At 41.1% G+C, this 26,560-nt stretch overlaps 1 protein-coding gene across 2 annotated transcripts in view; it reads left to right on the forward strand.

Moving 5' to 3' along the window:
• Positions 1–296: 296 nt before the first annotated feature.
• Positions 297–26,560, forward strand: part of caskin1 (CASK interacting protein 1) — a 579,066-nt gene continuing 552,802 nt past the window's right edge. For both annotated transcript variants that reach the window (XM_048609909.1, XM_048609910.1), the window contains exon 1: positions 297–611. In XM_048609909.1, the coding sequence (XP_048465866.1) occupies positions 518–611 (94 nt within the window). In that variant the 5' untranslated portion in view covers positions 297–517. The remainder of the gene's footprint in view (positions 612–26,560) is intronic.

Raw genomic sequence — 26,560 nt, forward strand, 5'->3', positions numbered from 1 at the left:
ATTTGGATCCTGTACAATCTTCCTCCGCCATGCGGCAGGGTAGGAGCATTGAAAGCAGATCTCAGCTCTTGTGGAGAGAGAGAGAGTGAGGTAGCGGCTGCGAAACGCGATGGGACTGAGGACGGACTGAAGAACCATGGCATCGCCGCTGTGTACTTAGTGCAGCCACCAGTCTGTCGGGGGAGGACAGCAAGGAGGCTTTTGTGTTGTCCTTTTTTTTGCAATAATCCGGGGGAGGGGGGAGGGGGGGGGGTGGGGAAGGGGAGAGAGAGCTGTTTTGGTTTGTGATACAAGAGACGAGGTGCTGGCTGTCTATGCCTTTCACCCATCGGTAGCTCTCCTCCTGTCCCTGCCTCCATGCACACACACTGCCAGGCATAGTCTTCCTCCTTCTGCGTGTGTGTGTGTGTGTGTGTCTCTCTCTCGCTCCAGCTCCTAAAACGTAAGATGCATCGGATATAAAAACACGCACATATACACACATACACACACGCATACACACACACATCAACAAGCCATGGGGAAAGATCAGGAATTACTGCAAGCTGTCAAAACCGAAGATGTAGCTGCAGTGCAGAAGCTGTTGCAAAGGCCGAAACAAGGCAAAGCGAGTGAGTACCCTTTACACATCGTTCCATTGGCTGATGTGAATGTGCCTGCGTTTTTTTTTGTGTGTGTTTTGCAAATGTCCTGTTATTGTGGAGTAGGAGGGGAGGGAGTTTGGTCTCTTGTTCAATATGGGCTCTCCTGCCTTACAGATGCTGTTAGCGAATCTTGATATAGAGCAATCGATGGGAACGTAGCATTAGCCTGTATAGTGCTTTCTCTCTCCCTCAGACAGCTCCCCTGCATCCGTTAGCTTCACAAGCCGGCGCTTTCTTCTCTTAACAGCGCAGATTGGACGTTGAGGATTGATAAGGTCAATACTGGGAATCCTAGATTCCCCATTAACCGGGCAAGAGATTGTGGCGAATCCTCGGTTGAGATACAACACACAGAATCATTTAGAACGAGGGGAAAGGTGGTGCTGGACGTTTGCACTGTTCTGTTTCGGCAAAAAAGTGCCCGACCAGAGAAAAACAGACCAGTGACTAAAATGGTTAAATAGCTCATTCTCGTGGAAAACTGTCAAGAAGGTAATAGCTCAGAGTCTCGCTCCTGAGGAAGTGCAAACTGGAGATCTTGCTTGACCCACTCTGTGCAGGTTGTAGTTGCTGTGTTGGAAGGAGAGGCTAGAGACGTGAGGGGGGAATTGGATGTGACAAATGCAGTGACTCCACACCCGGGCAGTGGTTTGACAGCATGATTCAGACCCCGTTAGCTTGCAGCCCTCTCACGCTGTTCTCTTACTGCCGGATGCTCACTGGCTCGCACGCCCCAAACGACCGGGGCTATTTTAAATTTAACCCCTTGATTGATGGGCTGACAAGTGCCTGTTGATTACAAAGCGATAGATGCTGCAGATCTGGTAATTAGAAGCAGTTTTTGCTGGGAGACGCTTTAAATGATAGATTTCAATTCTAAAATTAACCAGGATGAAACGGGGGAGACCTTGAGCTGGCAAACTCTATGATGTAGTAATAACAGTATTTTCGGAAAGATTGTCTGACATACAGGAGTGATGTCTCTCCCAGCTATCTTGGCTGCAAGTAGGATGAAAGGGCAACCCTTTCAAACAAGGCACAGTGAGGATTTCTGAAACATTTATGTATCACTTAACTGGAAACTTGATGATGTACACCACATTGTTGGAGGGGGAATCTTATTCAGTTCTATATTTCCCAAAGCTTCACTCCAGATATTTTGTTAAAAGTAAAGGAATAATGATTTGAAGGGTACAGAGTGTGAGTAAATCATGGGAAAATGTTAAAGTATTTTGATGTGACTTGCTTCTGCATGAGTAAAGCATATTGTGATTAAGAATGATGGAATAAATTAGAAGCATTATTTGCCAGGATGAGATTCTGTCAGAGTCTGGAGATGTGCTGCTCTGCTGTCCAGTTATGAAGAGCTGCTGTGGTTGTGTTCCACAAGAATCCAATTGTTGGACGCAGTGGAAGTCTTTCAGGAGAAGACACCATGTCCCTTTAAAAATAGTTTATTACTGATTTATCATGTCACAGCAAGCTCACACACAGTACTTTGATTTGTAATTTTCTGGTGTATTCTCTGGTGTTGAGAACCTTTGTGGATTGACTCTCCCTTTGACCTCCTCATGACCCCTGTTGAGTTTAGATTTTGAATGCGTGGCCTGTGCATTTGTTGGATTTCTCTCTATTAGTTCTCTAGGTTCACTGACTGAATGCACACTGTATCAATGCTTACCAATAATGATCACATCTGTGATGATGATGCTATTTTCCTTGAGATGGCTAATGAAAATCTCCATGCTTCACAAAGTCTGTCTTCTTGTCTATTGGTGCTCCATAATTGGTGGCCATGCCTTCAGCTGACAATGCCTTAAGCTCTGGAATTTCTTTCATAAACCTTTACCCGCCACCACCGCGTCCCCCCCCCCACCCCCCGCCCCATGTCCTCCTTTAAACTATTGGTTATAAAATACCAGAGTGGTTACCTGTATTGATATTGCCTGAGGTGGCTCAGTGTCAAGTTTGATTAGATCATTCCTCCTGTGAAATATTGTGGGACATTTTACTTTTACCAATGCAAGATGCATACATGTTGTTGTTATTAGACAATAAATTGAGGTGGGGGGGGCGCGGTATCATTGGGATTTAAATGGCTGGAGAGGCCTAATGCCAAATACCCAGCAGGTAGCTGTGTTGGGGCTGAGTTTGAGGGTGGGGTGGGAGATGGTGACTGTCTCTTCTAAATTAGCCCATGGTCCCATTAGAGGATCATATGTAATGCCTTGCTTATCACCAGCCTTCAAAATTCTGACAACACCCCAACTCCCCAACATACCTCACTAGGGCTTACCAATTCTTCTCACTTGGACAGCTAAATCTGGAACAATTGTCTAAGCCCCAAGTGCAATACCAGTAATGGCCACTGCTCCTCGTGGTGCTGCTGGTACAGTACTGGAATGCTGCCAATTTCTTATTGGCCTGGATCTCTCTGAGGCAGGACTTCTTCATGTACAAGGGGAGCATTCAACTCATCAGATGGTTGCAGAGCTTGGCGGACTTCCCCATCCCTATGCTTTTAGTCAAAGAGGTGGGGAACCCAGAGCCTTGTGTAATTCAGCCCTGAGGCAGTTGACTCTTAATTGCCTTCTGAAGTAGTATAGCAAATAGTTTATAAAAATGGGCAATAAAATGGTGACTTTGCCAGTATAATCTACATAATTAGAATTTTTCTTTATTAAATTGGGAACTCTGTCTGGTCTGTGCAACGCTAATGGAAGTACAGATCCTGGCTAAGTCCAATGTTCTGTCCCCACCTCCCATGATAATACAAGGTACTGACTGATTGGTTTCTTGGCTGAGAGTGTAGTCACTTACTTTGCAGCCAGAAACACAAAGCAGTGTTTTTAGGAGAGGATGGGACAAAATATTTAGAAGAGTGATGAGAGGGTCCATAAAGGTTTGAAACTGAAGACATAAAAGCTCCTAAAGTTTAAAAATTACTTGGATCTGTGTTTGAATTAACATTAATGTAGAGGACCTAGAGCTGGAAAACAGGATTCGACCTGATAGCTTTAATTTGGCTGGCAAAGATGCGTTGGGCCAAATGCTCTCCTTCCATTGCTGTAAATTTCCACGATACTCCAAAATCATGCCAAAGTATTGTAGAGCATCTATGTGTCCCACTGTTATTTTACTATCATGCCATATGTGTAGTTACATGATTTCTCTGCAAGTTGGTATGACAAATTAAATTCACGAGACATTTTTATTCTCCTAATGATAAAACACAAAATGCCAACTGCACCAATGCCAACTCCTGTGCTGTGACATGTCTTTACAGATTAAAAGGTGCATTTTATTTCAATTGGGATGATTCTTGGATTTCTGCCAGTCTTCAGCAGTTTGAGGTTCGCTGTGATAATTCCATGCCTTTTGACCTTCAACACAATCACAATGAAAATGACGTGGAAATTACAATATGGATACAGGACATGCAACTCAACTAATCTGCTCCCGTCTTGCGGGGGGGTCAATGGTGATTGTGTGTGTGTGCCTTTCTCTGTCCTTTTAAGACTTGTCCTAAAATGCACCCCCTTGACCAAGCTTTCGGCCATCTGTTCTCCAGCTCAGTGTGAGATTTTGACTGACAGGACTCCTATGCACTACCTTGTGATATTTTTTGTAGATAATTTGTTTTGTAGATATAATCAGTGGCGTTACTTTGGAGAGGTTTTGGTCTCGCCTTCAAATATTGAAGTAGAATGTGAAGCTTTTCCAGCAGTTGGCTAATGACATAGAACATCAGTCTGATGAAAACCTACCTCTTCCCCTTGCTACTATCTACTTGTTATTGCAGTATCAGTTTCTGAGACATGCCTTAGAATCCATTAAAGACAGTGAATAAAGGCAAACAGTTGTCGCTCACTCTAACCCACCGTTTTTGTGTAAAGATTTTACCCTCTGCATGGCCATGAGTCCTAATCCCATGTGCCCACTCTGTTCCAGTAAATGCTTTATTCATCCTTACTTCGACCACCTGCTTAACTAATTCCTAAATATTGACGTGGTTGCCTGTTCAGTCATTAATTCTGGTTGCACATTTTGAACTCTGTGTGTTTGATGCAGCAGTTGGAAACAAGGGCCTGTGTTGCTTTAGTTATACCATCAATAGAGACTTTAAATAATCATTAAAGAAAGGAAGAACTTGCACTGAATAAATTACCTGGGTTTTTTTTGTATTCATTCATAGAATGGAGCTGCCGCTGGCTGGCCAGTGTTTATTGCCCACTCATAGCTGCCCTTGACAAGGTGCTGGTGAGCTGCCTTCTTGAACCATGGCTTGGAGGGCAACTTGCAGGTGGTGGTGTTCCCATGAATCTGCTGCCCTTATCCTTCTAGATGGTAGTATTTGTGGAAGCCTTGGTTTCTAAAGAGCCTTGGTGAATTTATGCAGGGGATCTTGTAGATGATGTGCACAGCTGCTACTTCCCATCACTGGTGGAGGGAGTGAATGTTTATCGCTATTGCTTTGTTAACTGTAGCAGCTTGCTGTGCCTAAATTGACTGCTGTATTTCCTGACATTGCAATAGTGACTACACTTCCAAAATATGAATACTGCTGAGAAAAGGCATATTTTGCTACAGTTTTTCAACTTGCACTTATCAGGACAATTCACATCAAATACCAATGTAAAAGGAACAACTATTATAGTGTATAAGAAGTGAGTCCTGGTGTTTTCCCTGTGGAAACACCTCAGAGTCCACTGTAATTGCTTTATTCATCTTTACTTCAACCATTTGCTGTACCTGTTCCTAAATATTGATGTGGTTCCACTTCCAAATGAATCAGCACTTTCTTTGCATACAGCTTTTCCCTTTACTTCTTGCAAATTGACCCAATAAGTGCAAGATGAAAAGGATAAACAAAATGTATTTTTTTCAAGTTCTGTATTACCAACTGATTACCGCCAAAATACTTCATTGGCTGTAAAGTGCTTTGGAATGTCCTGAGGTCATGAAAGGGAAGAAAGAGAAGGCTTTCTTTCTTAATATTGTGCATTTCACAGCTTTAGGATATCCAAAACACCTTCTGGCCAAGAGAATAGTTGAGAATTGGAGTCACTGTCGTAATGTGGAAACATGGCAGTCCGTTTGTGCGCAGTGAGGTCTCACAAACAGCAACATGACAGTGACCAAAAAATCTCCTTCAGTATTATTGGCTCAGAGATTAATATTGACCAAAACACCAGGATAACTCTGCTTGACAACAGTGGCATTATATACCTGAGAGGGAATACAAGTGTTTAACAACTAGACATCTGAAGACACAATCTCCAAGAGTAGAGTGGATTGTTGGTTCGAATGGTATCATCCAAAGGCCAGCACCTCCAACAACGTAGCACTGGGTACGTTAGCCTAGGCTTTCTTCTCAGGTCTGTAGACCCTGACTTGAACAATGACATTCTGTCTTGACAGTTGGAGTGAAACCCACTGAGCCGCAGTTAATACCCAATGATTGATCTGCATAGTGAGTGAAAGGAAAATGGTGTAAAAACCACATGTGCAGCCTGCTCTCATTCACTCACTAGGAGCAAATTTTCAGAAACTTGCCAGTAGATTGTGAGTGCACCTTCTTATTAAGCTGCTGCTTGTAGCTGCTCCTGCCAGGAGACCTGCTGCCAATTCTGTCTGTCTTATGCCACCCTCACACATCCATTGTCGTTTGTTGGCAGCCATTCTGTGACACCACTCTGTGACCTGTTCCTGGGAAGATAGGGTTCTCCTATAAGGAAAGGTTGGACCTGTACCAGTTGGAACTTAGAAGAATGAGAATTGATCCTACGGCAATATATAAAATCCTGAGGGGACTTGATACATTGTGTATTGGGAAAACGTTTCCTCTTGTGAGGGAATCTCAAAAAAGGGGGTACAATTTAAGAACAGGAGGTCTTCTTTCTATGATGGAGATGAGGAGAATTTCCTTCTCTCAGAGCGGTGTTGGTCTGTGGAATTCTCTTCCCCAGAAAGTAGAGGAGGCTGTACCATTGACTTTATTCTAGGTTGAGTCAGATGGTTTTTTGATAGATGTGGGAGACAAGGGCTTTGGGTAAAGGGGGACAAAGGGGCTTGAGACCACAAGCAGATCAGCCACTGAATGGTGGAGCAGAGTCAAAGGGCTGAATGGCTTTCTGTTGCTCTCAAGGGACATGTTCCTATATTCCGTTGTAACATCCATCATCCAACTGCACCTAGATTGACCCTTCTTTCTAACGCTGTCCAGACTCTCTTAGCCTGTAAGCTCAGATCAAATAGCCCAAACTGTGACTTTTTTTTCTGAGTGTCACATATTAAACTTGTAGAGAGGAAAAGGGAGTATATGAGTGCCTTTCGTTCTTCTCATTTTAGATTCAATCTTTTTATAATATTTCTGAGAACGGCTTGAGAAACAGAGAGTCATAGAGTCATACTGCATGGAAACAGACTCTTCAGTCAAACCAGCCCATGCCGAACATATTCTCAAGCTAAACTAGTCCCACCTGCCTGCTCCTGGTCCATAACTCTCTAAATTTCTTTCCTATTCATGTACGTATCTAAGTGTCTTTTAAGTGTTATAGCATCCAACTCAGAGAATGAATAGATTTTTTTGTGGGGATATGTGGAATGTACTGTATCATAGTGAGGGAAAGTAAAAGGTGTATTCAGATTGAGGAAATGAATGCTGGCCTGAACAGAATTGGTTGCTTTGTATGGCCTTATTGATTTCGCTTGCCTATAGTACATTGTCATAAAACTGTTATTAACTTCAAGGAAGGAGAACAGCAATTGCTGTGGGTTTTGCAGAACACATTGGAAGTATATACGGATTTATTTTTTAAAAAAGCTATCAAACCAATTAAATAGAATTGCACAATAAATCAGAAAGTAATGTAGCAGCCTAGCTGCTTGTTGAAGCACTTAGTCTTTGTATAGATGGCTTTGTGCTTTGCCATCCACTTTCCACAATGGTTAAAATCATAAAATTGTACAGCACAGAATGAGTCCATTCAATCCATTATGCCTAGGTTGACTGGCGAAAAAGATTTCTGATCTGTCCCACTTCCCACTCTTTTCTCTGCACCACTGCAAATATTTCCCATTCTAAACTACTTAATTCCTCCTGGCCCAGAGCATCCTGCTTTCATTGTGCTGCTTGGGTTGCCCTAGAAACACTATTGGCAAAGTGGGTGGCAAAAGAGGTGATTCATTCTGAATGTCTCTTTTTAAAATATTATTTATTTATTGAATGTGGGCATCACTGATATGGGGCCAGTATTAATTGTTCATGAGCAGATGCTCCTGAGCTGCCTTCCAGAACCACAATACTCCCAAAGCAATGATAAGGAGGGAGCTGCAGAATTTTGAGTCAGTAAAGGTGATGGAATGGCAACATTTCCATGTCAGGATTATGTGTACATCTGAAGATTGGAGGGAAGCTCAGAAGTGATGCCCCCGTGCATCTGCTGTCCTCGTTCTGCTGGTTAGTAGATGTTGTCGGTTCTGGAGAAACCTTTGAAGAAATGTTGATGGGTTACTGCACTGTATCTTGTAGATTACAGTTGGAGCATCCACTTTAAGGCATCTACTTGCATCCTCATTCGAGATTCTCTATTCTGAATGTAGGGAGCCACCTATTATGCTAGTATTGTATGGTGCTGACTGTTTACGAGCTGCCGATCAATATGAAGTCATGGAGAAAAGAAATAGCTGTGTTTGCAGATCATAATGTAAAGGTACATGACAGATTCCATTGTTACTGTATTGGCTTAGTAGAGATATTACCATTGAGTCAAAAGGTTGTGGGTTTGAGTCACTTTCTAGAGATATGAGCATGTTTCACTGCAGTACTGAGGGAGTGCTGCAATGTCAGAGGTGCTTTTTATTGGATGAGAAATTAAGTTAAGGCTTGGTCTCCACCAAATATTGTACTTATTTGGCTGAAAAAATGCTTTGGAGATGTCCTGAAGTTCTGAGAAAGATTATATAAAGGCAAGTTATTTGTTGTTTTCTGTTGGAGAGTTGGTCCCAGTTATATTTTCTCAATAGCTCATTCTTGTGTGTGATTTGAAGCTAATATTCGTAACTTTCAAATTTTACAATCTATTCCTGAAATGTTTGATGCAGCTATAAGGCACTACGTATTGTTCATTTTTTAAAAAATGAAATAACAGAAATTCTGTTGCATGAGGAGTCTCCAGTGGCTTCTAGAATATTGAACATAGTATAATTTCCTTTAGAAAAATGATGAGATTACAACCATATTTAATAACTAAGCACCATGCTTCACTTTGCAAAAGTCATGATTATACAAATGACATGCTTTTTAATAATGTGGGGTACATCAAGCAGTTAAGTGTAATTTGGATGAGTAGATGCAGCTTTACAGAGTCATCCTAATATCTAAAATACAGAGATGCTCATTGTATTTGGAGTGGCGATTGGATGGGAGGAGAAAGCTGGCCTTATTTTATCTGTGTTTATTATTATTTCCAGAGGGCTGGAGCTTATCAAACCAGAGTATTGCTTGATATGTCAATGTGTTGACTTACCTACCAGTGGAAAAAAAATTATGAAAGTACCGGGTACTGTAATAAAATGAATGAATTACCACGTAATTTCCACCCCACGCTCTCACAATCCCTATAGTTAATGTAGGTTATAGTTCAGTGAAGAATTTCTGTCAAAGAAAACAAAGTGCTTTATTCTATTGAACTATCAGACAAACGTCAGATGAGTTTGTATCATTGAGTGACATGTTTTATTGGTGTTTTAAGAGTGAATGTTCCTCCCTGACAAGCAAGAGACTCCTGCCCATTGATGCTTGATGACTGGTTGTAGCCAATTACTTGTGAGTGAATTTGAATGACTGTGACATCCAATAGGCAGGGCTGCTGGATGTTTCTTTTTAATATAGCAATTGCATTTCATAACCATATTGGAACACATGTATGAAGGCACAAAACCAATCCTTTTCCCTGACTGAAGACACTGACATTTACCAGAGCTGTGGTTCATTATGAACCAATCACTATCAAATGACAGAAATAATAACATTTCAAAGCGAAGTTCACCCAACTTTCTGCTGCATTGAAAATTCTTTCTTGTGTAGTGAAATAGAAGTTCTATGTTAAGAAACAATGATTAGTCAAAACATAGCCTTTTACAATTAAATTACAAGCTAAAAATGCGGCAGTACTGCGAAGTATCAGCAATGTATTTTTTTCAGGAGTAAAGCTGAGTCTGCAGTCTTAAATACTAATGTGCATCATTGCATTATCTCTTTGTATAAGTTATTCAAGATTAAGGTTAAGAGTCATGGTATTTGAATGTAGCAGAATGCACACTCATCCAACAAACAGCGGAGGGCTTACATATCTTTCACACATCTTATATGAGGCCATCATTTGAGAAAGAACATCAGCAGCCAGAATTTGGTTCTCCAATTGAGCACCCACTATTTGCAGGAGTGACATGAGACCAAGAATTGGCTATTTCACAGTGGGAGCATCACAGAGCATAGAATAGTGACCATACATTCTTCATCAGGGCTGTAAATCTGAAACGTCGATTTTCCTGCTCCTCTGATGCTGCCTGACCTGTTGTGTTTCTCCAGCTCCACACTGTATTGACTCTGACTCCAACATCTGCATCTCTTGCTATCTCCGAGTGACCATGCATTGCAACCTTTCAAAAAGAGATATCACTTATGAGCAGCGGATGTGGGTAGCTCTGATTTCTATTCCTTCCTTTAATCTGGCATGCAGAGATTACTAGTAATGTCTTCTTCATCACTTAGATCAGATAACATAGCACAGACTAAGACTGAAATGCAGTCCTCTCTGGTCTGTGTCTTTCAGTTCCAAGCCAGACAGTTTTTGTACTGCCTGAGCCTTCGGTGGATATAAAATAAAGATGGTATTGGGGAAGGATCATCATAGCCTTTTAGCTATTCTACCCAAGTGGCCAAAAATACATAGGTTCCCGGAGGTTGTATGTTTGGCATGGTATGTATGCAGTAAATACTAATAGTACAGAAATTGCACTGAGATGCCTCAGACTGAAGTATGTTGTATGGAGGAAAGTTGAATTCTAATGCACTTTCTATAACATTCAACTTGAAATGTTTCAGCATGTACTTGGTTGGTTAGCTGAGTTGGCTGGATGGCTGGTTTGGGATGCAAAGTGATACCAATAGTGTGAGTCCAATTCTTGTACTGGCTGAGTTTACCATGAAGGACTCTATGCAAGGGAGAAGTTGTAATTTCAATAATATTTAAAAAACAAAGCTGTCAATAGGAAATTTTGCATTTTAACTGACTTTATCTGTTCAAAAGTCAGGAGGGTACAGCACAGAAACAAAAAGAAGGGAATGGGTCAAAACATGGCAGATGGTGTGCAATGTGGACAAGACTAAGGCAGATCTCCTTAATGATGAGACCAGGAGCTTTAAAAGATTGGTGTGTCAAGACAAACAGACCATTACAGGCTAGAGTTCAGGTAGAAAAGATTGCTTTTATCTCAAGGCAATTCAAATTGATGAAGCTTGGCCAGAATGCATCTGGAATTCAATGTTCAGTTTTGGCCAGCATGCCTCAGAGAAGGCCTTTGAGGAGGTAAATTGTAGATTCACCAGAATGATAGCAGGGCTTAAAGAGTTAAGTTATGGAGACAGGTTGTCTGGACATAGCTTATCCCTTCAGTTTAGACGGTTGACATTGATCTCATCAAAATATTTAACATGATGAATAGATTCAATAGGATAAATACAGAGGAACTGTTTCCTCTTGGGATGAATCCAGAACAAAAGATTAATACTTAATATTGGAACCAAGCTGAGCAGGAGCAGCTATCTATATAGAAGACAGGGGAAATCTGAAATTCCCTTCAGAAGGCTGTGTTTGCGCATCAGTTTAAATTTTCTGATAGTTTTCTTTTGTTCAATGAGGTTTTGAAGGAATTTAGAGCAAAGCGTGGGAAGATGAAGTTGAGCTGGGATCATCAATAATCCAATTGAATGATGGAGCCGTCCTATTTGAATGTTTTAATGAACATTATTTGTGAAGAGCTTACATCGCATAGAAGTTTCAAGGTGATGACGACATGCTTTAATCTCTTCAAACTGAGAAAGATAGAACTTTAAAATAAAGCAATGTAAACAAATTAACTCAGTATGTACTCGGACTCTGATACAATAATATTTTCAATTGGCAACATCAATGTGATATAAAACCCATGATAATCTCAACGGATATAAGATTAACTGACTACTTTGGCACATATCAGTTGTGGTCAATAAAACTTGTGATCAGCAGTCAACCCACAATTGAAACTGATTCAGGTCATTTGGTGCTTTTGTTTCCAATTAGTACTAAACCAACGGACATCTACATGCTACTGTAAATGTCGGCAAAGAAATCACTGGTGAGGAACGAAAAAGTTGACGATGTGAAGACTAAATGCAAGGGTGCCTGTTATAATACCTTAAATTACAGGAAGAATAAAGTATTTGTTTTTCTGTGATTTAAGATGCACTAACAATGTGTGTATGATATATAGGTCAGGGTGTTTTCTATTGCATGCAAATACCATAGACTTTTGCCTTTATGCGGACCAACTCTTTGAAGAAATAAAAAAAAGGTGTGCATTAGTATTTCAGTGGGAGGACTCTGCTTTGCTCCTGGAAAATATATTATTCATACACCACTGTAGAGTATTGCCAAATTTTCCCTGTAGCTCTAGGTTAATTTCAAAGACTATGTTTTGACAACTTAATGTGATGCTTTCCGTCATATTAATTTTTAAAATTATATTGGGCCGAATTTTTACAGTAGAACTAAAATAGGTGAACCTGGCTTTTAGATGTTATTTTCTTTCTATTTGATTGCTTTATAATTCTGATGGAATTACTCTGTGCACTGTGTCAGCTTCATATGCACTTCAGGTTCCAAATGCCTCAAGTATTATATTTTATTAATAGGAATAGGACAATCTAACTGTTGTTCAGTGTGATATTTATTTAGATTGATGGAATTACTCATGGATGATGATTAAGTACTATTGATGGAATGCCCCCCTCATTTGTAATGAATATTGGGCTCTATCTCCTTATCGCTATGAATTCTCATATTATTTTACTGTTCTCTGCTCATTTAAACCCCAGTGGATCACTGAATCAATTGAAAAGGTAATGGCAGGAAGGCAAACTGCTCAGACACACACAAACTGGTGCTTCTGTAACATAGGAGGCCTTACAGCTCCTTAAGCTTATTCCACCTTTAACTTAGATCATGGACAAACTGAATCCTAACTCCATTGACCCGCCCTGATTCCATAATGCTTCATTTTGCCAAATTAAAATCTATCAGTCCCTCAGTTCTGAAACTTTCAATTGAAATTTAACCTTTTTGGATGTCAGAGTTCCAGATTTCCGTCACACTGTACAATGCTGCTTCCTGACAGTGCCCAAGAACGGCCTAGCTCTGATGTTACATTTATACTGTGTTGTTCAGAATTCCCAAACCAAATGAAACAGCAGGAACAGTGGAACAGGAAGAGGCCATTTAGCCTCTCAAGCCTGTTCTGCCACTTTATGAGATCATAGCCAATATGTGACTCAAATCTATATAGCCACCTTTGCTCTATATCCTTTGATACCTTTGGCTAACAAAAATAAATCAAAAATTTTTTTAAAAACTTGACAAATTGTGAAGTAAGGTCTAAATGCAGCCACCCTTTGTATAAAACAATTATTTAACTCCTGAAAGGTCTGACTCAAATTTTTTGATTACGCTCGCAGTCTTAGACTTTCAAATGAGCAGAAACATCTTTTTCCGATTTATCCCCTTATTATTTTAAAATCTTTAATCAATTTATGCCTTAACATTTTTGAATTATAGCAGGTACAGCCCTTGTTTGTGTAATCTCTCTTCATTATTTCACCCTTGTAGGTTTTTAGAAATATTATTCTGATAAACCTACATTTACAAGGATAGAATATCCTTTGTAAGACATGGTGCCTAAAACTCCTCTTGAGATGTGGTTTATCTAGAGCTTCATATCACTGAAGCATGATTTCTATCCTGTTGCATTCAAGTAATGCCATTAGCCTATTCAATTATTTCATTTTCCCCTGTCTACCCGATTGAGTCCTTTAATCACCATACATACCAGGAAGCAATGGAAGATCTATTGATTCCCCTCAGCAAAATATCTTGCCTCAAGTTGGTACCTTTGGGTGGCAAGTATTAGAAACTGAGGCAGATATTGAAGCCTTAGTGTTCTGTCCATTACATGGACTTATCTATGGAATAATTTGCCTCTTTTTGAAATTAAAGTTCAAAGCACATTCTCTCAGCTAATTCACTCCTTCTTCAATGCAATGAAATTGTCTTTAGCTTTCCCAGTTTTCTATTTCTTCCACAAGTTGAAAACCCAAGTCAGCCTCCTGCTGCTTATCGACTGGGCCATATCATGCAGTACAGGCTCTGGTTGCTGATTGGTTTGTGGAATTGTGACTAGTTGTGGATGCTACAGGTCATCAGCCTGACGACAACTCTCTGATTGGTTCCTGGGAAAGTGAACAGCTTGTGGGTGTGAATGATACAGTGGAAGCCTTCAGGCCTCAGAAATGGAGGTAGTGTCTCACTTTGTCCCTGCAGTAAATAATACTTGAAACTAAAGAAAACCAGTTGTTTCGCTCAACAGTTGTTGTAAGCTGTTGCTTTTAACCGATAAGTCAAAGACTTTGTAATTTGTGAACCAGTCACTCTGTGCCTCCTATGAAGCAGTGAAGGAAACAAAAAGAAAGATCAGAGAACTGAAGGATTCAGGAAACAAAATTTTAATTTATTTATTCACAGGATGGGGGCATTGCTAGTTAAGCCAGCATTTATTGCCCATCCCTAATTGCCCCGAGGCCAGTTAAGAGTCAATCATGTTGCTGTGGGTCTGAAGTCATTCCCTCCCTAAAGGACATTTGTGAACCAGACGGCTTTTTGCGACAATCAACAATGGATTCGTAGTCATCGTTTAGACTCTTAATTCCAGATTTTTTTATTACATTCAAATTCCACCATCTGCCATGGCAGGATATGAATCCAGGTGCCCAGAACATTACTTGGGTCTTTGGATTAACAGTTCAAAGCCCTCCTTGGCCCCATTCCTCCTTATCTTGGTCAATCCCTCCAAATCTAAAACTCTCTGTGATTCTTTCATTCCTTCAAATCTGGCTTCTTCCACATCCTTAATTTCCTTTGTCTCCACTGTTTCAGTAGTTTTCGCTTCAGTTTCCGACAGCCTTACCATTGTAATTCCCTCACAAACCTCACTCTCTGAATCTCCCCTATCTGTTTCTGCTCACTTAAAGTGCTCACCTTTTGGTCACTTGTCCTAATATATCCTGATGTAGCTCAATGTAAAAAATTACCCAATGACTTCTCATGAAACAACTTGGGACTCTAAAAGCACTATATATTAACAAGTTATTCTTGTTGTATTTAACAGCATTTACATCCAGTATGGACTGGCTTTATTGAAGTTCTTGTCTCCCCATCCGTATTAAAATAGAATGTTCATGTGGTAAAATACTTCCAGATGGAAACCATTGTGTTAATTATATGCAGCATCAATCTGAGAAAAATTGACTTCTTTTGATCAGGTAACATTCTCTGAAATATGTGCCCATTGCACAGCAGTGTGTTATGATCCCATGACCCTGTCACATATGCAACACAAATTTAATTGGCTCTGTGATTCTTGTGTGTTTCACCTTATTGCTCAATGACCTAGCCATTCATTTTAATCAATGCATCAATGTGGCTTCTAGTAGTCAGAACCTTTTGTATTTAAGTTAATTTGAGCTTGCGTCCGCTTTTACTTTTATCATGGTTTTAGCCTTACACAAAAACAGAAAAAAAAATGAAAAAATGACAATTCTTGCATTTATTTGGCATATTTCATTATTTCGGGATGTATTACAACCTATGAGATACTTTTGAAGTGTAGGTGCTGTTGTGATGGAGGAAATGTGGGTTGGCAGGGCTGCACACAGCAAGATCCCAGAAATAGCAAGGATACCAGGAAAAACTTGACAACAGCAGCCATGGGATCCTTTATGCCAAGCATTATCATACAGAAATGCTGAGAAAATGGGGAGGCGGCAGTGCGAAGACAGTCTCACTGACCGAGGAATCCCGAGGACGAGGGCAATGTACTGAGGTCGTTGGTTCAAACTCTGCCATGGCAGTAGCTGAAATGGAATTAAAAGCTCGCCTAATGGCGACCACGTTGGATGTAGTGAAAACTCATTTGGTTCACTAATGTCCTTTAACTGCTATCCTTAGCTGGTCACTTCCCCCCTGCTTGTGACTTGATACCCACAGCAATAGGTGACTGCCCTCTGGGATGGCTTAGCAAGGCACCCAGTTACATCAAAATGTGACAAAACCTAAAGGAAAGAATAGACCTGTATGGTCAAAACAACGAACCCCGGACTGTTTCTGGGTCTCCCCGTCTGGATCAAAGCCATTCTGCCTTCACTTCCAGAGAGCCCAGCAGGACTTGATTTGTTCTTTCAACACATCAGAGCAAATCATTAATGTCTGTGATTGTCACAGAGGTAAAATGGGGCTGGTTTTCTGGCAGTTTCTTGAAAATAGAAAGGTACAAAATTTCAGTCTCCTGTCCAACTCAAAATAGCTACTGTACTTAACCCCTTAGAAGTGCCAGTTTTGTAATTGATACCACAGAATCCCCACAGTGCTGATAGAGGTTGTTCAGCCCATCAGGTCAGCACCAACTCTCCGAAGAGTATCCCACCTGCCTTATCCCTGTAACCCAGCATTTACCAAGCCTGCTCATCTCTGGACACTGCAGACAATTTACCATGGCCAATCCACCCAACCTGCACATCTGTGGAATGTGGGAGGAAGCTGGGGCACCCAGAGGAAACCCACGCAGACAACAGGCAGAATGTGCAAACTCCACACAGACATTTGCCAGAGGTTAGAATTGAACTGGGTCCCTGGTGCTGTGAGGCAGTAGTGCTAACCGCTGAGCCACTGTGCCATATTAATAGTGATGGCAAACAGATAGCCACATTTGTCCAAAACTGGAGTCTGTGGCTGGTGTACACACTGGGAACTGAGTTAGGATCCAGTGAGCCAGTACTCCTTAAACATCTTGCCACTGTGACCCATTTTGAGGCTTGAAACGTCTTGCATCCCATCTGTGAGGCATGTACAGGTGCGGGGGCGTTGGGGGTAGTTGTGAGTTGCTGGGTGGCCTGTGAGAACAGTGAACTGTTAGAGTGGGCAGACATGGTAGAACATGGTCAGAGCTTTGTGAATATCATTCCTACCTCAGAACTTGTGGCGTCAACATTTCAGATTATTTTGGGAAAGATCACATTGAGTGCTGTGCTAAAGCTGCAGCACTGAGTTTCTGCCACTAGTTGTCCTCAGTGAGCAACAGGAAGTCAGAAATCTTTCCAATGATGGAAGCCAATGAACACATTCCAATGTCTTCAATAGACCCAGCCAGTTTCGAGAGAAAAAAACATGCATAGCCCTCAGAAATCTTTCAAAATAACTCTTACAGTAGATCATCTTACAATATAATGACAATTGTGTAGACAAAGCTGGTGGCTACACATGCACAGAAAGATCCCACAAATAGGGAATGGAGTGATTTAACATTTACATAGATTTTTACAGCATAGAAACTAACTATTCAGCTGATGTGGTCCATTTTGGTGCTTTTGGTTGATGCTTATTTCAGATGGGGAGGATAGGATGCTAGTTGAAAAAGAACAGTGGTGAAAACCACTAAATATATGCAATTAGATTATTGATTGGTCCACATAAAATAAACCATCAACCTTTTCTTGTTTAAAATGGCATTTGGACAATAGCAGACTGCAATGTGATTTATGTCACTGCTGTCTGGCCAACAGAGACCTGTGCTAATCCAGTCCACACCAATGAGCTAAGCTGTTATCTCTCTGATCATTGTAAAGAGGCTGAAATTTAAATGAATTTTGCAGCATGGGATGATTTTCTGGGCGAAAAGCACTACACAATTTATTTGTTGTTACAAGCAGCAGCCACAACCCAGTTGCTAATGGACGTTTGCTGCTGTAATTCTGATTTGGAATTACTTGGCACTGCATTGGCAGTCTTAGAATCTCTAAAGCAATAGTTCATGTGATGGATAATGTGATACATTTTCAGTATGGGAACAATTCCCTACTATCAACCCATATTCTACCTGACCTGGGAGTACTTGATATTGGTACAAGATGCAAGGTCTAGAAAGCCTTTCCTTTTCTCAGCTGAGACATCCTTACCTATATAAAACATAATAATTTCTGGGAAATGTTGCCAAGTGCACTGTCAATTTGAAACTTCCATCTGAAGAAATACATTCTTAAACAATATTTATGCAAGTTTGCTATTAGTTTTAATTATACTATTCAGAAAGAAGCTTCATGCTGGCAGAAAGGCTATCTCATTTTAAAGGGGGACTTCTCTTGCAGCCATGTTGCCTGACAACATCATTGTCCTTGCCTTCAGATCAACCACAACTTCACTTTTGTTGGAATTTCATAGAATCATAGAATCCCTACAGGATTTGGCCCAGCGAGTCCGCACCAATTTTCCAAAGAGCATCCCACCCAATCCACCCTATCCCTGTAACCCTGCATTCCCCATGACTAGCCCACACACCCCTGGACACTATGGGCAATGTAGAATAGCCAGTCCACCTAACCTGCACATCTTTGGACTGTGGAAGGAAATTGGAGCACCTGGAGGAAATCCACACAGACATTTCATTTCAAATAAAGCAGTATTATATTTTTAAACAAACAAAAATTTACCTACTGCAGGGTTTGGGATGACACTCTGATACATGACAACTCCCACGAACTAAAGTTGCCTGAAAAAAAATCATCTGTCCATGTTATGGCATTGTCCCTTTAAGAGGTGAGTCCACCCTTCTCTGGCAGGCTATTAAAATTCTGTCTTTTTTTAATGAAGTGGCTTTTTATCACTCTTTCTCCCCAGCACTTGATTGGAAAAGAGCTGCCTACAGCTACTTGGCTTTAGGAGTTGTTGCTAAGAATGGTCATATTTGTGATTGCTGTCACTAAATCTAATTACAAATTGAAGCTTCACCTTTCGTGATAAATGAAGTGTGCAGCTCTCCCTCTTTCTCCCCCTTACCCCCACCTTTCCAAACATCACTCTTTCGGCTTTTACATGTCAAGAATAATTATAGTTTTGCAGATGTAGCGGGGAGGACAGATTTGGGAAGAAACACAGAATTAAGTATACCCAACCTTGGAGCCTGATGTTTTTCAACTCGGCTCACTCATGACCTTAAACAGATGTCTGAATATATGCTGATCTCCCACCTCAGTAGTTCTTTTAAAGAGTGTTGCAGAATTGGTGTTTTGTAGTAATGGGGATAATTTTAACAGCCAGATTTGACTGATGGTCTGCAAACAAATTCTTGCACTTGAAAGGACACCATCTGATGGAAATTAAATACTTTGCAGAGGTGCCTATAAGCTCTAACAGCCTGTTAAAGACTTTGTGGGATACTGGAGTGCAACACTGCTTCTGAATAATGGCTGTGCCTTCACTGCACTGCTAGATGCGTATTGACTAAATAACCTCAAATAATGGCTAACTCGCTGCCTTTCCTGGTCTGACATATGAACTGGTGTAGCCCAATCAGCTTCTCTGTTTGTTATTACAGAGATTCCAGCACAGACAGATGGTGTACCTTTAAAACAGTTACATGACATCATGTGTAACACTCTCGCATAAAGATACCCACCTCACCTTCAGTCAGGCTCTCAGGCAATTAGGTCAGTCTGGCAGGTTCAGTCAGCTATGTACATATAATTTGTAGTAACATCAATAAGCATTGAAACCAGACTATGTATATGAGATATCATAGCAGTGTAAATAGTTAGTGTTGTTAATGAACTTCAAGACATCTGTCTCAAGGAGTACCCAGTCTTTGTGGTATATGTTACCTGAGCTAACATTTAGGACAGCACTCAGACCAAATCGTATCTAGAAAACACATCATTCTAAAGCTGGTTCTATTATGCAGTTAGATTAAGGTTGATTGGCCTTAAATCCCAAGGCGGCAGATGGTGAAATTTTAATTCAATAAAACTGGAGATAAAAAAGAGACTAATGGCAGCAATGAAATCGTTGCTAATTGTCATGAAAATTCAACTGATTTACCAATGTCCTTTAGGATATGAAATCTGCTGTCTTTACCTGGTCTGGCTTACATGTGACTCCAGACCCATTGCAATGTGGTTCACTCTTGACTGCCCTCTGAAATGGCTCAGCAAGCCAGTCAACTACTACAAAGTCCATACAAAGGGACCAAACTAGATTGACTGGCCAGCATCAAACCAATGGTAAACCCAATCCTCCCTGACACTGCAAAGCCTTCCTTATTAACATCTGCACCAAAATAGGGAGAGCTGTTTCACAAACGAGTCAATCAACAACCTGTCATTCTCATGCTCACTGAGTCATACCGTACAGACAATAACCCAGACACCACCATTACCACCCTGGGTGTGCCCTGTCCAACAGGACAGACCCGACAGAGATGGTGGCACAGAAACTACAGTCAAGAAGCAATTGCCCTGCAAGTCCCCAGTTTTGACTCCAGTCCATATGAAGTCTGATGGCATCAAATCAAACATGGGCAAGGATTACTACCTACAACCACTCCTCACCGTTTCTCCACAGCTGCTCCATGTTGAACATCACTTGGAGGTGGCATTGAGGGTGTTAAAGGCACACAGATTCTCTGGGTGGGGAACTTCACTAACGTCTCTGCTCTGGACTGGTTCATTAAGTACCCCACTGATCGAATTGGTCAAGACTGAAAGAATGAGCCTGCTTGACTGGATCTGCGGCAGGTGCTGAAAGAACCAACAAGAGGGAAAAATCTACTTGACCTCGTTCTCACCAAAATACCTCTTGCAGATGTGTCTGTCCCTGATCGTATTGGTGAGAGAGACCACTGCACAGTCTTTGCGGAGACAAAGTCTTGTTTTGGCTTTGAGTGTACCGTCCATTTTGTCATGTGGCACTAACACCATGGTAAATGGGACAGGCTTCAAACACATCTAGTAGCTCAAGACTGGGCATTCAGAAGGGGCATCAGCTCAATACTGGGCATTCAGAAGGGGCATCAGCTCAAGACTGGGCATTCAGAAGGGGCATCAACAGCAGCGGAATTTTACTCTAATGTAATCACATCCAGACATATCCCCCACTCTACCCTTACATCAAACTAGGGCATCAACCCTTATTCAGTGAAGAGGGCAGGAGGGCATGCTAGGAGCAACACCAGACATACCTAAAAATGAGGTGTCAACCTGGTGAAGCCACAACATGGGACTACTTGCATGCCATTCAGTGATAGACAGAGCTAAGGTCAGCCCAGAAACAAATCAGCTGTAAGCTCTGCTTTCCCAACACATCCAAACAGCTAACAGCAACCTGGGGCCACTGTCTTGATCAGTGTAACTCCAACAACATTCGAGCAGTGTGACTCCGGCCAAGCTAAAACAGCCCATTTGATTGGTACCCCATCCACCAACTTCAACATTCATGCCCTCCAACCACAGGATGGACAGTGACAGCTACCATGTGGAAAAAGCACTGAAATACTCACTATAGCTCCTTTGGCAGTACCTTCCAAATCTGCGACCTCTCCCAGCTCAAAGGACTAGGCCAGTAGATATATAGGAACACCACCACCTGCAGGTTCCCCTCTGAGTCACACATCATCCTGACTCGGAAATATTTATCATCATTCCTTCACTGTCAATTGGGGCAAAATCCTGGAAATTCCTTTCATAAAAAACACTGTGGTGTTTCTACACTTCAGAACATGCAGTGATTCAAAAAAGCTTCTCACTACCATCATTGAAAGTCAAAGGTGATTATGGATGCGCAATCAATGTTGATGTAGCCAGAGATTCCCGGGTCCCATGAATGAATATTTTTTAAAAAATTAGATTTCCTAACTTGATTCTGTATTCCTTACTACCCTTACCTAAGTAAATAAACTCAGTTTTGAGATTTTCAATTGATCCTCAACAGCTTTAACAGCTTTTTGAGGGGTTTGAGTTGGTGGGGGTGAGGTCCCAATTTCAGGATTCAACTCTGCAGTGGGTGAAGAAATGCTCTCTGACATCAGCCTGAACAGTCTAGCTCTAGGTTTAACAGTATATTCCCTTATTTCAGACACTATGGCCAAAAAAAAAGTTTCTCTTTACATACCTGATCAAATCATTTTAAGCAGATCAATTTGTAAACTCCTTAATCTTCTAAATTTGGGAGTTAAGCCAAGTTTTTGCAAGCTGCCCCACACTTTAACTCTTGTAGCCCCAATATCATTGTGCAGACAAAAACATCCCAAATACCCTCTGATAATCTGGAATTGTTAAGCGAAGCTGTGAGAAAAATATTGACCTACACTGTATTCATATTTCGGTACTGCTATTGAATTTCTTGAAATAATACCATGAAATATTCAATCCAATATTGAGGTGGAAATTGACTATTCAGTTTCAGACTGATTCCTGGGATGGCAGGACTGTTGTATGAAGAGAGTCTAGATCAATTAGAACTATATTTAGTGCTGTTCAGGAGATTGAGGGGGGGATCTCAAAGAAACCTGTAAAATTCTAACTGGAATAGGCAGGGTAAACCCAAGAAAGGATATTCCTGAGGATTGGGGAGTTCAGAACCAGGAGTGACAATGTAAAGATAAGGGTAGGCCATTTAGGACTTAGATGAGGAGAAATTCCTTCACGCAGAGAGTGGTGAGCCTGTGGAATTCACCGCCAAAGTAATCAGCTGAGGCCAATACATTGAATATTTTCAAGAAGGAGACAAGTATAGTTCCTGCAGTGAAAGGGATCAAAGGGTATGGTTAAAAGAGGGAACAGGGTACTTGAGTTGGATGACCAGCACAATCATAATGAATGGCAGAGCTGGCTCAAAGGAATGGCTTACACCTGTTCCTATTTTTTATGTTTCTATCCAGAAAGGGTATGATAGAACAAAAACAAAATTTCTGGAAAAGCTCAGCAGGTCTGGCAGCATCTGTGAAGGAAAAAACGGAGTTAACGTTTCGGGTCCGGTGACCCTTCCTCAGAACTCTTCAGGTTTTTTCTTATATAGGGTATGATAGAATTGATTTTTGCCAGCTCAGTCTCATCATGGCCTTCTCAATGTTTCGTTGTACAGGATACATTTCCTGACTCCTGTGTAGAATTATGTTGAATTTACAGCACAGAAACAGGCCATTCTGCTCAACTAGGGTAAGCTGCTATTTATGCTTCATATGAGTCCTCATACCTTCCTCATCTTCACCTTATCGGCACGTCCTTCTGTTCCTTTTATATTCATGTACTTGTCTAGCTTCTGTTGTAAGCCCACCATTGTTAGTCACCATCATCAGCTTTCCCTCCATTCGAGGATGATGTCTACTCAGGATTGCAAATTTTTGCTGTGGGTCTTCATGTGGCTGAACTGATTGGTTCTCAACGCGCTGATCTTGGGTGACGAAGTGGGACATCCAATGAGGCAGTGGGTTCTGGGGCTCAAGATCTGCCTCTTTTTCTTCTCTGCTTGCATTGTGCCTTACCACTGAGACGTTGTGACTCAAAGCCTGTGAAGCATTAAGCACAGTTGTTCGCTATTTTGAAGGATTGGCAGTAAAATCCTTTCAGAAATTGAGCTTCAAGGAGAGTTTCAGAGTGTATGTGTAGCATTTCTTTTGTCCTTCCCTTGGATATGACCATTTGAAGGTGGAGAAATCAGTACCTGTTAGGGAGATCCTATTCATTTATTCACTCTGTAGATAAAGAGTTCGACATTCTGACAAAGAGCTGGGAAAGGAATTTTCTCTTGCATCCCCATTTCAATATATAAGTGTTTATTTTATCTTTTACTCACTGCACGATATTTATTGGGCAGCATGTTGGCTCAGTGGTTAGCACTGCTGCCTCACAGCGCCAGGCACCCGGGTTCGATTCTATCCTTGGGTGACTGTCTGTGTGGAGTTTGCACATTCTCCCCGTGTCTGCGTGGGTTTCCTCCCACAGTCCAAAGATGTGCAGGCTGGGTGGATTGGCCATGTTAAATTGTCTGTAGTGCCCAGGGGAAATGTAGAGGTAGGGGAATGAGTTGAGATAGGATGCTTTTCAGAGGGATGGTGTGGGCTTGCTGGGCTGAATGGCCTGTTTCCACACTGTAGGGATTCTGTGATTCTACTCTGTAAAATAGTATTGCCGAGCTCCAGTTTTTGCCTTGGGATTTAGCTCCGTGGGAATTCCTGGCCATTCATGGTTTGGCATTAGTCCTTCTTCTGTAATCAACATGGCTTAGAGTAGGATTTCCAACCTTCCAGGATCTCTCTGGAATTCCTTGAGGATTGAAGATTATCCTGTTGTGGGAGAAAAGTCCAGGGACATTGAAAGTGGTGTTTCTTTAAATACTTCAATTTCTTAATTAACCAAATGTTGGAAATAGAGGAAAACAGTCCAGCACTTGGACATCTTGTGTGATTACAGTCCAAGAATATGTTCAGTGGCAATCCCAGTTGACAATAACATGGTAAAAGATCTTTTTCCTTGTAAAAGAAATTTCAGTGTTTTGCAATGTGTTTTTTTAAAAGAAATAATTCATGGGATGTTGGTGACAAAGTTGACATTTACTGATCATTGTTTATTGAACTTGTGGAAGGGGCTGCCTTGCTGAATTGCTGGCAGTTTGTGTATTGAAAGTGCTCTCAGTGATGCTGGTAGATGGGGTGGTTTCCTAACTTGTTGCGAAACATGCATTTACAATGCAATTTCTACACATGGAGCTCTGAAACCAGCTGGAGCTCACTGATCTCAGGTCCAGCGAACTCAGGACCCTCAATGTCAGTTCCATCCTATTCCAGCTCAAGGAGCGTGTAACCTTGAAATCAGAGCTAGGCTGTTCCAGATGTACTTCTTGAACAAAAGTTGCTGAAAGCATTGGAACTCTCTTCCCCTCAAAACCTATCGAGGTGGGAGATCAATCCTTTTTGTTTGTTTGAGTTTGGAATGCATATTTATTGTTCATCCCTATTTGCGCTTGAGAAGATGGTCATGAACTGCCTTCTTGAGCCTCTGCTGTTGATGTGGTGTAGGACATCACAGTGTTGTCAGGGAGGGAGTTTGAAGGATCTGACTCAGCAGCAAAGAAGCAGAGATATAGTTCCAAGTAGGGATAGTGAGTGATTTCAAGGTGGTGCTCCCATGAATCGGTTCTCCTTGTTTATCTAAATAGTAGTGATCACCAGTTTGGAAGGTAATTGAGATCTTATAAGAGTCTTATAAAAGCAAGTTGGGCTTTTGGAGTTAAATCAGAGAACAGTCATGATGTAATTGAACAGTGGAAGAAGTTCAAGGACTCAATGGCCTCCTGTTCTTATTTTCTGGATAGATAAAACAGAGCATGTGCACACACAACTCAACTTTCCTGTATACGACTGACCGCCTCAGTCAAAAGGTTGAAAATTAAGTGTGAAATAAAAGTGACATTATAATTCACACAAAACCAAAGCAATCAATTTGTACTATTAAGCACCAACTTCGAGTGCAATTGTTCCTTCTCTTCATTGTGGAACTTTGTTTGCATTTTTAAATTTTTTTAAATGAACTTTGTTTCGCTTTGTTCTTTAACTAAATGAGACATTAGATTTTCATCCCAAGTACTGAAAAACCTCATGCATAGATTCTTATGTGGCCTATTTTCAACCAGCTATTGTTTCAAATCTGGCCTTCCTACTGTTCCAGTCTGTCAGAAATCTAATGACTTTGATGTAGTATTTTATTCAGGAAAGCTGCTGCCGTTTCTAAGACACAAGGAGCCTAAAGGTTTACTGTAACTTAAATAGACCTGGCAACAGCAACACAGCAATGTAACATGCTGACTATCAGTTGTCACCCTTCTATTGACACTGCAAGTGTTTTTGTTTCCCATTGTAATTAGTTCTGTTGAATGCGATGTGTTTTCCTAGCTAGCTCGATGACTAGGTGAAGATCTCTGTCCTTAGAGTTCTGGATGATTGTCAAATGAACAGATATTCTGATCTGTCTTTATGAGAGCAGATTTTTCTTTAACTCTTGATTTATTTCTGTTTTGTTAAATCAACAAATTTCTGGCTTGGCAACATTTTTTGTTTCTCTCTGAATGTGAATATTATTGATAAATGGATCAAAATGAAGCTTTCCAGGATTAAGTAAATGCAATCAAGTGGCTGGATGATCCTAAGGGCTAATCTTTAGGAACCCATCAGCAGAACTGATAAAACTGGCATGAACTAACAGATTCTGTACACTTCGCATTCACTTGTCATCTATAATCAAAGTTGTGTTTGTATAGTGCCTTTGCCATAGCTACCAAGCCCCAAGGCAGTTCACAGGAGCAGAATCAAACAGAGAGCAATACTGAGTGAAAGAAAGTGGAGTTTGAGAAGTATCTTACAGGAGGAGACAGGGATAGAGAGGCCTCTGGAATGAATTCCAAACCTCAGGTTGGAAACGGCTAAAGGCTTGACCAGCAATGGGTCAAAGGAGTAAGGCTTGCACACAAGGCCTGAGTTGTATGGAGATCAGAGGTCTGCTTGTTTAAGAGGAGGTTGTAGAAATAAGGTCCTCATCAACTGACCAAATGCAGCTTTGCAGAATACCACACTGCCAACACAAAAAATCTGTCTAATGTACTTCTTCTACATATCTAAAGTCAACAGTAACAATGCATTTAGCTGTAGCTGCTCTTGTATGCTAAATGCTGATTTCTCATATGTACTCATTTATCAGAGTGTGGCTAGAGGACGTTTTGATTTAT

Source organism: Rhincodon typus, chromosome 21 (assembly GCF_021869965.1).
Source record: "Rhincodon typus isolate 14 chromosome 21, sRhiTyp1.1, whole genome shotgun sequence".
In the NCBI taxonomy this organism is placed as follows: Eukaryota; Metazoa; Chordata; class Chondrichthyes; order Orectolobiformes; family Rhincodontidae; genus Rhincodon; species Rhincodon typus.